Source organism: Ranitomeya variabilis, chromosome 3 (assembly GCF_051348905.1).
Source record: "Ranitomeya variabilis isolate aRanVar5 chromosome 3, aRanVar5.hap1, whole genome shotgun sequence".
Classification (NCBI taxonomy): Eukaryota; Metazoa; Chordata; class Amphibia; order Anura; family Dendrobatidae; genus Ranitomeya; species Ranitomeya variabilis.
The window spans coordinates 72,806,062-72,818,390 of NC_135234.1; the positions used below are offsets into that span (position 1 = coordinate 72,806,062).

Here is a 12,329-nt window from a genome sequence, read left to right on the forward strand (position 1 = left end):
AATATTGCAGCTCCAATTTTTTCCAATATTCCATTTGTACATAATGTAGTATTTATACACCAAAAGAGAACGCCTCATATACCAATCTAAAAGGCAAAAGGAAAAGAGGGATATATATACCTCCACATGAACATATGTACCGATAAAGAGCAACAATTGGAGGAGCAATATCCAGTATAAATCATTTATTAATAGAAATATTCACAATACTGCATACATTTAAACAGAACAATTGTAATACAAGAGAGTACAACTAGATGGAACAGTCCATCTGTGGATGGGTATCAGCAGAAATAGAAAATAACGGGAACAGAATTCCTGGCCCAACAGACCAACTTTAAGAACATCCCCAGGGTAATCTGATAATCTGCCCTGAGTGTTGGTGCAAAGAGCAGTCTAACATTATATTACACCCAATAAAAGAGCAATTTACAATATCTCATGCTGCCAACTATTTATTGCACCAGCCCCATAGCCTAAGATGTCAATTAGACCTGTTTTAAACCAATATCATGAAGGCATAAGGGAAAAACAAAAAAGTCTATGTAGTACCTGTGGTCATGATGGCCAGAACGTCTGTCCCGCACTAATGCACCTCGACGCGCGTTTCTCCACGCCTGTGGCTTCGTCAGGTTATTTTCTATTTCTGCTGATACCCATCCACAGATGGACTGTTCCATCTAGTTGTACTCTCTTGTATTACAATTGTTCTGTTTAAATGTATGCAGTATTGTGAATATTTCTATTAATAAATGATTTATACTGGATATTGCTCCTCCAATTGTTGCTCTTTATCGGTACATAATGTAGTATTTATCTATTTTTCTATGGCAGTAATTCATTTCTAATTTGTTAAATTTATTATTCTTAGTATTACATAGTGACTGAATAATGCCACATACAAGGGATAAATACAGTCACATCATGATCAGACCACATATTACCACCTCATAATGACCGAATAATACACCATACAAGAGAGAAATACCATCATACTATGACCAGATCACATATTACTACCACATAGTGACCGAATACTACAATACCGATCATTAATAAAAACCACAATACCCTGTATCTAGAGTTAACATAATACAGTGACCACTGGTGACATTATACACATGAGATCTGTAAATAGTTTATACAGTATAATGGACCCCATATATTACTCCATACAGTATACACTCACCGGCCACTTTATTAGGTACACCATGCTAGTAACGGGTTGGACCCCCTTTTGCCTTCAGAACTGCCTCAATTCTTTGTGGCATAGATTCAACAAGGTGCTGGAAGCATTCCTCAGAGATTTTGGTCCATATTGACATGATGGCATCACACAGTTGCCGCAGATTTGTCGGCTGCACATCCCAAAGATGCTCCATACAAGGCAGGATGGATCCATGCTTTCATGTTGTTTACGCCAAATTCTGACCCTACCATCCGAATGTCGCAGCAGAAATCGAGACTCATCAGACCAAGCAACGTTTTTCCAATCTTCTACTGTCCAATTTCGATGAGCTTGTACAAATTGTAGCCTCAGTTTCCTGTTCTTAGCTGAAAGGAGTGGTACCCGGTGTGGTCTTCTGCTGCTGTAGCCCATCTGCCTCAAAGTTCGATGCACTATGCGTTCAGAGATGCTCTTAGGCCTACCTTGGTTGTAACGGGTGGCGATTTGAGTCACTGTTGCCTTTCTATTAGCTCGAACCAGTCTGCCCATTCTCCTCTGACCTCTGGCATCAACAAGGCATTTCCGCCCACAGAACTGCCGCTCACTGGATTTTTTTTCTTTTTCGGACCATTCTCTGTAAACCCTAGAGATGGTTGTGCGTGAAAATCCCAGTAGATCAGCAGTTTCTGAAATACTCAGACCAGCCCTTCTGGCACCAACAACCATGCCACGTTCAAAGGCACTCAAATCACCTTTCTTCTCCATACTGATGCTCGGTTTGAACTGCAGGAGATTGTCTTGACCATGTCTACATGCCTAAATGCACTGAGTTGCCGCCATGTGATTGGCTGATTAGAAATTAAGTGTTAACAAGAAGTTGGACAGGTGTACCTAATAAAGTGGCCAGTGAGTGTAATGCCCCCATATATCGCTCCATACAGTTTATAATGGCCCCATATATTGCCCCATACAGTATAATGGCCCCATATATTGCTTCATACAATATAATTGGCCCCATATATTACTCCATACAGTTTAATGGGCACCATATAGTGCTCCATACAGTATAATAAGCAACATATATTACTCTATACTGTATAATGGCCCCACATAGTGCTCCATACAGCATAATGACCCACACAGTGCTCCTTTCTGTATAGTGGGCCCAATATATTGTTCCATACAGTATAATGGGCCCCATGTATTACTCCATACAGTATAATGGGCCCCATACAGTGCTCCATACAGTATTATGGCCCCATATATTACTCTATACAATATAATGGCTCCACATAGTGCTCCGTACAGAATAATAGCCCCATATATTGATCCATACAGTATAGTGGGCCCCATATTTTGCTCCGTGCAGTATAATGGGCCCCATACAGTATAATAGACTCCATATATTTGATCCATACAGTATAATGGGCTCCATATAATGTGTCATGCAGTATAATGTGCCCCACATGTTACTCCATACAGTATAATGGCCCCACACAGTGCTCCAAACAGTATAGTGGCCCCATATATTGCTCCACACAGTATAATGGGCCCCACATAGTGATCCATTCAGTATAATAAAAAAAAACAAATACTCACCTCTCCAGTTCCCCGCAGGTCAGGTCTACTCAGCATCTTCAGACTCTCTGCAGTACTCAGAACAGAGGTCGCACTGTAGTGCCGTCATCGTGCCCTCTGCCCACAGAGTCAGAAGACGATGAAGACAACGGAGGTGCGGGAAAAGAGAAGTGAGTATTTGAGGGGGTGAGGCCCAGTGGGCTCCCCTGACCCATGGGCCTCGTAGTGTGACGGTGTCTCTGTTCATCCAGGGCCCCGACCCTTACCTGGGTGTGCCTGATGGTGACGTCAGCCCTGGTCGTCTCAGTGGGGCAGGTAGTGAACCCTGCATTTGCGCATCCCTGCCTGCGTTTTTAAAGGGCCTATGCCCCTAAAAACATTTTTTTTTCTTTTTCCTTTTCTCTGTCAGGCCCACCAGGCATGTCAACGATACCCCACCAGGCCAGTCCGACCAGGATTGTGTTATTCACCTGTATTGATGTATTACTTCAGTACGCCAGCAATTAGGAAGAACAATTAAATGTAGCTTATTTTCCTTATTTCAACAGCTAACACCCCACAGGTTACCATTCAATGTAAGAGTGAAGGTGGAAATCCAGTTCACGGAAACTTTACACATCAATATTGTAATGAGAATCTTGAAACCTTAGCAAATAAGGTGATATGCAGTTACTTTCGTCTTGTTATGATTATTACATTACTATTATATTTTGTTAGTAGTTTAATTGCCATATTGTTACATGTTGTTATGGAGCATATTAGCATTTTATTTTACCCTAACCACTGGGATGATGAAATAGGGACAATCTACCTTATAGCAGTGAACTCTTTTGTTATAAAATGCAGTGGAATTTCAGAAAAAAACATGGTTTGAGAAAAGCCAATCATGGGGAGAAGAGTCTGCTCATGGGGAGAAGAGTCTGCACAGGGGAGGTGTCTGCTGGGTGGCTCCCCATGGCTCCTCCCTGCCTGGTTCCGCTAGATTGACATGTCATTTCCTTTTTGCCTATAGATAGAAAAACATGTCAAACATGTCAAACCAAGCAGTTTGCTCCAGAGGGAAGCCACCAATCAGACTCTTCTCCTTGTGTCTAGACACTTTTACCCATGCCGGGCTCTTTCTCATACTGTATTTGCAATAAAATTCCACAGCATTTTAGAGTAAAACATTAAACTGATGGCTGGTTCCCATTAGGATTCCCATAAGGATCAGACAACAGGATGATTGGAAGTACAGAAAACATAATATTAATACAGATAGGTTTCTATAGATATAAGAACACTTTTGTATTAGTTTTCATTTGAAAATGCCTAGCATTGAATATTTAAAAATCTTAATCTTATTAATCTAAGGTGTAAGAAAAAAACCCACATCACTCATCTGTTTCTTCTTCAAAAGGCTTAGATCTTTATTCAATAAAAAATACAGCAAGTTGAAGAGGGAAAGGAGCTTGCTCCAACTTGGTTGATGTATAGTTTCTTTTTATTAATAAAAAAGACTTTTGAAGAAGAAACAGGTGGGTGCCGTGTATTTTTCTGATACCTTGTGGAAAGATTAATATGGACTATGTTGGACTGTGATGACCACAAACACCACCCGAATCTGAATTGAAAAAGATGTGACTTATGTACGTGAGGTGTGCAGTGCATTGGCCTTGGGTCGGATGTTAGTGTTGGCCGTGGCTTGTTCTTTGCACATGGATGCTATGGTGGGCACGTGAAGATGGATGAGTGAGTGTGAGCCTCGAAATTACTGTTTCCTCATGGAAGGAAGGTCAATGACGCACCCCGTGGTGGAAGAGCAGAGAGAAACAGGAGAGGCCCCAATAGTGTAAGCAATAATTACTCAAAGCGGTTGTCCACTAAACGGACAACCCCTTCTCAATCTGATTGTTTGCCTCTGTTAAAAAAAACACTTACACTCACCTCTGGCACCGGCTCCGTTCCAGAGGTATAGCACTTGTATTCCCAGGGCTCATGTGATGTTATTATGTCACGTGAGCACTGTGCCCAATAAGCAACGGCTTCACTTTTCACACCGTTGGACAAATCGAACATCAAGATTGAGTCAGAGAGAAGCTGCAGCCCTGACTTCCTGCTGATGTTCGATATGTCTGAAGGTGAGGACAGTGAAGCCATTGCTGATTGGGCGCAGGGCTCTTTGGCGTAATAATCTCACGTGAGCACCAGTAACTCAAGTGCCGATACTGCTGGAATGATGAGTGTAAGTGTTTTTATTTTAAAGGGGGCAAACATTTAGATTGAGAAAGGGTTGTTCTAGTATCATAACAGTGCTGGTTGTTTAGTGGCCCAAAACCTAGTGACAGGTTAACTTTAAAGGCAGGTGCAGATGGCCGCAGATTCTCTCATCCCAGAGAATCAGGCCAATTATGTCCTCTGATCAAACTCTCATCCAACTGTCAGCATAGTATGATCTGATTCTCTCGGATGAGAAGATGTAAAAATTGAAAAAAACCTCTTTATTTTCTCCATTGTGCCAGCGATGTCATCCAAGTGCAGTTCGATGTTTTCCATGGACTCCTTGACTTGCAAGGCTGAATGCAATCTGATCGTTGCATAAAGCTCAGGCATGCATCAATTATTTTTTTTCTTCGGACTATCTCTGTCCGAGGAAAAAATCGGATATGTGCACGGCCCCATAGACAAACGTTGGATCGCACTTGGACCAAAAATACACTTGACTGCGTCTGTCCTAAGTGTGGCCACTAAATAGCATATTTTGATTTCAGACTTGGTTTCTTTTGAAGAACTGATTGCACCTCTGTGCTAATTTATCGCTTTCTTCTCTTAGACTGACATTGGCCCAGAGGTTGCTGCTACCGCACAGATCCTCACCTCTGAACCTGAGAATCTAACATCAGATGACATTTCAAATGCAATGAGGATTGTAAACAGAATACTGAATGATTCCTCAATAGCTTCGGAACAGCATGAGGTATGTACATTACTTTCCAAAGTAAGTAGATATTATTATAATTAGGGGCTATAAACGACAAAGGTATTTGCACAGAATCTGGTTTTGTATGAGACACAACATAGGCCCCGATTCATTAAAACTGACATTTTATGCAACAGTCTTAATGAAGGGAGCGCAGGAGTAAGATGCAGCACATTTATCAAGAAGCATGTGCTGTACTTTCCAAGTTTTTCTTAAGGGCTCATTCACACGTCAGTGATTTTTTTCTCATATGCAAGCAATGGTCTGAGTTTCATCAGTGTTTTTAATCAGTCATCAAGGTTTGGTCATAGTCAGCTTGTCACAGGTTTACTGCGACAGAGAGGAGCCAGAAGACCACAGCATCTGATTTCTCTGACTCTTGCACTGATTAGAAGCATTTCACCTTCATATTAAATGGTGTAAATTTATTTTAGTTGTGCAGGGGTTAATCTGCTCAGTTGAGAGCTCCTGGAACTGAGGCTCTCAGCTGTGCAGTGTTAGCCACTCCCATCTCCTATATAATCTAGACCCTGGCTAGCACTCATTGTCAGAATTGCTTATACTGCATGGCTGGAGGTTGATAGTAGTTGTCGGAGAATGCATTTGGTGGATTTACCTGTGACAGTTAATAGGTTTTGAGTGTGTGATAATTCCCTTTCTCCTCCTACTTTTGTTTAACCCCATCATCTACTCCCTGGTGTATACATCTGTTGTTTATGTGATTATATTTGTATGATTGGTATTTTCCTTTATCCCTGTTTATATTACCTTGTTAGTCTTGTTGGTGTGTTACGGTACATTATACTCCCCTCTTCTCTGGGTGGGGGAAGGGTACAGACTGAGGATTCAGGAGCTAAGGCAAGGTACGTGGCCTCGGCATCTTGACCTTCAGAAGTTATCCGGGAAACAGGGAGAGCTAGGGCGCCCACTAGCGTTAGGGATGGGGAAGGAGGCCCTTGTCCTGGGACACCCGAGTGTGTCCTGACACAGCTTATAGCATCAGAGTTTGTTCATAGTCAGCTTTTAGCATCAGAGTTTGGTCAGAGTTTTATAATGTTTTCTCTGATGAAAAATAAACCCTGATCAAAGTTTTCAAGCTTCTCCCACCAGTCTGTGAAAAATGAATAGTACATGGATGGCACCCACAGACTTGCACTGGCGAGTTTAGAGTTACACAGTGAAAGCTCTAGACATATACATTAAATAGCCACTGATCTACAGCTGATGAATTCCAAAAGTGTGAATTCTTGGAGCTATCAACCTGGTATAAGTATACAGTGAAACAGTACATACTGTGAAGTCCAGGTGGTTAGATCGTCTTTAATCCAACATTTATGATCTTTTGTACAAGTTTTGTACAGTTAGTATAACTTTTCTTTGCTCTTATTAAGAACTGGTTACATTTAAACTGATAGCAAATGCTATGGGTGCAATTCATGCTTGCCTACTCTTCCAAAATATACTTGCTGTTGGAATCAAGGGAGACCTCTAAGACTTTCAGAAGAGTACGATGCGCCAAACATGCCAAAAAAAACCTGGAAATCAGCTCTTCAGGGAGCTGTCTTCATTCAGAGAGATAGGTAAGTGGTGGGCATGGAGAAGTGGGAAATGAACATAGTAGGGCGTGTAGAGGTGGGAAAATGGGAAGTGATGAATGATACTTATGGGTTACATTTTTGACACCCATATGATGTCAGAGAAAACATGGCAAGAACGATATAGCTATGGCAGAAAATACCACTACCAGACAACTGTGGCGGTGGTTTATCTCCCGTGAGAACAAAAGATTGGGTGTTGATATCTAACGTCCCTATTCTGTCACCTCCATACACGTTAGATGGTCGCTGGTCCCCATGAGTTCACCCACCTTTCATGTAATGTGTATGATGCGTATGAATGATCACCTTTAAGGATTGAGCCTTCAGAGACCGGTAGCAGGTTTTTATAGAAGAACAGCTGAGCGATTTATGGTGAATAGTACTCTGACAGGGAACCACTTATACTCTTTGAACCTTATTTTAATATGACATAATAATTCACTATAATACTACAAAGCAATACTATTGGTTAAAGTTTAACCTTCCTTTATGAACACAGTAAAATTTCTGACTCTATCAACGGCTACATAATATGACTTGCATAACCATAATGCTTTCTTTCTGCAGGTGGTGGTTTCTGCAGTTACTACTGTTAGCCAGATTTTAAGTGCTCAACCTGATAAATTTAGCAATGAAGTTGTAGAAAAAGAAGCAGAAAGGTAATTGTTATGCATTTAATTTTTGAGGTAATCATTACAGCTTTGCAAATATTTTTTCTTCCAAAATGATTTAATTTTCAGAGAATTATAGGTCTCATAGTGTGTCACAGTGAAAAAACAAATAACCAGATCACGAGGGAAAAGGACCTCTTTTATTGTACCTTTTAAAGCTCAAAGGGAATCTGTCAGTAGGATCAACCCTTCTAAGCAGGGGCGTAACTACCGCGGTCGCAGCGGTCGCCATTGCGACCGGGCCCCGCAGGTCAGGGGCCCCGGGCCGGCAGGTCTGAGCAGGGCCGGGCTGGCCATCGGGGACTTCTGGCAAATGCCAGAAGAGCCGATGCCAGTAGTGGGCCGCTGCGCTGTTCCTCCCCCGGAACCCCCCCCCCCAGTGCCGACGGCGCCGCCGCATTTAACTATACCGGCGTCTATGACACCGGTATAGTTCAATGCAATGATGGGAGGAGAGAGCGTCACCTGACGCTTCCTCTCCCATCATTCCCCGCTCTGCCTCTGACAGTACACTGCGGGTGCGCGATGACGTCATATCATCGCGCACCTGCAGTGTCCTGGGCAGACTGCAGCCGCCGGGAGCAGCGCGGGCAAAAGGAAAGGTGAGGAGAGTTTTTTTTTTTCTTTTTAACCGGACTGTGGGGCCATTATCGGGGGGGGGGGATGAGATGAGATGTGGGCTGTGCTCTATATATCCCTGTGCGGGCTCTGCTGTATATATCCCTGTGCGGGCTGTGCTCTATATACCCCTGTGCGGGCTCTGCTGTATATACCCCTGTGCGGGCTCTGCTGTATATACCCCTGTGCGGGCTCTGCTGTATATACCCCTGTGCGGGCTCTGCTGTATATATCCCTGTGCGGGCTGTGCTGTATATACCACTGTGCGGGCTGTGCTGTATATACCACTGTGCGGGCTGTGCTGTATATACCACTGTGCGGGCTGTGCTGTATATACCACTGTGCGGGTTCTGCTGTATATACCACTGTGCGGGCTCTGCTGTATATACCACTGTGCGGGCTCTGCTGTATATAACACTGTGCGGGCTCTGCTGTATATAACACTGTGCGGGCTGTGCTGTATATACCACTGTGCGGGCTGTGCTGTATATACCACTGTGCGGGCTGTGCTGTATATACCACTGTGCGGGCTGTGCTGTATATACCACTGTGCGGGCTGTGCTGTATATACCACTGTGCAGGCTCTGCTGTATATAACACTGTGCGGGCTGTGCTCTATATACCACTGTGAGGGCTGTGCTGGATATACCACTGTGCGGGCTGTGCTCTATATACCACTGTGCGGGCTCTGCTGTATATACCACTGTGCGGGCTGTGCTGGATATACCACTGTGCGGGCTGTGCTGGATATACCACTGTGCGGACTGTACTGGATATACCACTGCGGGCTGTGCTCTATATACCACTGTGCGGGCTCTGCTGTATATACCACTGTGCGGGCTGTGCTGTATATACCACTGTGCGGGCTGTGCTGGATATACCACTGTGCGGAATGTACTGGATATACCACTGCGGGCTGTGCTCTATATACCACTGTGCGGGCTCTGCTGTATATACCACTGTGCGGGCTCTGCTGTATATACCATTGTGCGGGCTCTGCTGTATATAACACTGTGAGGGCTGTGCTGTATATACCACTGTGCGGGCTGTGCTGGATATACCACTGTGCGGGCTGTGCTGGATATACCACTGTGCGGGCTGTGCTGGCACCCAACACCATGTTGCAGTGCAGGAGATTCCTGCAACAGTCCGAGGCGTATAGAGGGGAAGGTGGGGGGGGGTAGGGGGGCGGGGCGGGGGAAGGTGGGGGGGTAGGGGGGGGCCCCATTTGGAAGTTCGCACCGGGGCCCATAACTTTGTAGTTACGCCACTGCTTCTAAGCCATCTATATGGACCTGTAGGTCATAGAAAGGTGAATAAACTGACACCCTGATGTCTACAATCTGATGTCTAATTCCAGAGAAATACATACTTTTCATTATATGTAAATGAGCTGTTAAGATCTATGGGTCGGACATAGATCTTCATGATAATCTGCTTCCAAAGAATATTGAAAATGAAAGGGTGCATTACCAGTGTGACAAAGGTAATGACTGACAGTCTACTCTGCTGATATCATCTGAGTGCAGTCTGACATCTGTGGACTCGGACAATGGAGAAGATGGAGAAATTAGGTTCTCCATCTTCATCTCAGTGTGCTCTAATTCTTTCATCCGAGAGAATTAAATCACACTAAGCTGATACTCTGGTCAAACTCTGATAAGAGTTTGAGCTGAGTGTCATTAGCATGTTATACAAACAGGAACAAACTTCAGCAGTAATGTCACTGGAAATGAGTATCAAATATACCATTTCATCAATTGTCGAACCAAGGGTGTAATATACAGAGTAGGCTGCCCTTGTGGCCTAGAATATATAGGCAAAACAGTACGCAAATTTAGAAGACGAGTAGGAGAACACTTGAGGGACATTGCGTTGAAAAGAGAGACTCCCTTGGCCAGACATATGAATTCAAAACATGGCGGCAAGAGCTGTGATTTGAAGTTTATGGGGATAGATAGGATCAATGTACCAAAAAGAGGGGGTAACTGGGATCAGGCCCTATTACAGTGTGAGACAAAATGGATCTATCGTCTCAAAACACAGGCACCTTTAGGTCTGAATGAGACCCTCACTTACAGCTGTTTTTTATAATAGGGCTATAATAGGGTCAATAACTGAAGATTGATGACGTTTAGCTAAATAAGACATCATACCTATCATAGACATCAAATTAGACTGTTTCATAACATCACATAACCCCCTTTTTCCATTTTTTAAATCCTTATTTTCTCTCACATAGGGACAACAAGGGATTTTTCAGGGTGAGCCACCGAGGAGTGGGGGCGCCCTCTCTCGTTTTTCTACCCTTAGGGTGCCAACGTCCACTGTTAGGTAGGTGACAGAATAGGATAAATGGTGTAGGGAGAAATTAGAACAAGAATTTAACATACCTCTGTCCCTCCTACTACTCTTTTCCATATATTGTATGTTCAAATTATCAAAAAAGTTACCCCCTCTTTTGGGCCACTTTTCCAACTTGTCCAACATTCCTAAGAATCATGACCACCCTGTTCTTTGAGTGGAGTCTTATAAGCCAATATTTAAATATTCGGAAGGTAAATCAAATACCACACTTGGAGGTAGAACTTATCCTCCTCTTTTCCTTTTTTTATTAAACCGGCAAGTGCTTTCACTTTCTAGATCCTCCAATATGGAGGTAGGTTAGGATCATTTACATTGATTATTAATCCTTTTTGCTACTTATTGAACTGGTAGCCCCCTCCCAATGTTAAAAATTCCAGAAGGGGTTAACAAACGAACCCGTTCCATATATCGGAGATATGACGCCGGACCTGACGTTTGCAGTCCGCCGCTGCGTTCCAGGATGATATAGGAACGGAAGTCACATGATTATACACATTAGTCGACACCGGAAGTGACATATGCGGTTCACCAATGCGTCTCACACTGAGGCGCACAGGAAATGACATATGTACGTTAGTAACATGAGGATTATTCGGCCGTCTATTTAAACTGGACACTACAGTGTACAATACGGTATGCCGGTCCATTCTCCATTTTTGTAATGGGTCTTAAACGATAATAGACCTATCCTACAGCATCTTATCTTCTTTCCCCTGATGAGTCTGAGAAACGAAACGCGTTGGGAAGAAAACCTTTGGGGTCATGGTAGCTAGGGTCCTGATTGACTTCTCTTGTGGGGTATTGTATGGATGAAATAAGTGCCTCCCCCTGAGCGTCTTTTAATTATGGTCCCTTGGAGTTCGGATGAACATAGGAAAGCGAGGTGAGATCTTTCCTATATATTTGATATGACCAGAGCTTGGACTAATAAAGGAAAGTGAGGTGAGACCTTTCCTATATATGTAAATTTGATGTAACCAGAGCTCAGGTCAACAAAGGAGAGTGAGGTGGGATCTTTCCTTTTTGAAACTGTATGTAACTAAAGCACTGGAGTCAGTCATATTATTGGGAACTTTGCCCTTTTGGTCACTTCTGGAGTCCAAAATGGCTGTTGTGGTCAGCAACATAGCTGAATGTTTTTTCATGCGATCTTTTCACTATATGTTTGTTCGTCTTTTTGCCTACTCAGGGCTTTTTAAGGACATATATAATAAAAGTTTTTGTAATTTTTAAACTAACCACACCCTGCTGAATTATTGTTATTTTGGATTGGTGGTCACTACTTTTTTGCTATTCATTAGCATAATCAGCCCAATTCTCTTGGACAAGAGAATCATCGATCATGTGACCCCGACCTAAATGTTGTAAAT

The 12,329-nt window shown here is 43.1% G+C and overlaps 1 protein-coding gene across 2 annotated transcripts in view; it reads left to right on the forward strand.

The window, feature by feature from the left end:
• Positions 1-12,329, forward strand: part of ADGRG7 (adhesion G protein-coupled receptor G7) — a 95,909-nt gene that overhangs the window by 17,009 nt on the left and 66,571 nt on the right. For both annotated transcript variants that reach the window (XM_077294155.1, XM_077294156.1), the window contains exons 4-6: positions 3,295-3,404; positions 5,559-5,702; positions 7,871-7,962. In XM_077294155.1, the coding sequence (XP_077150270.1) occupies positions 3,295-3,404; positions 5,559-5,702; positions 7,871-7,962 (346 nt within the window). The remainder of the gene's footprint in view (positions 1-3,294; positions 3,405-5,558; positions 5,703-7,870; positions 7,963-12,329) is intronic.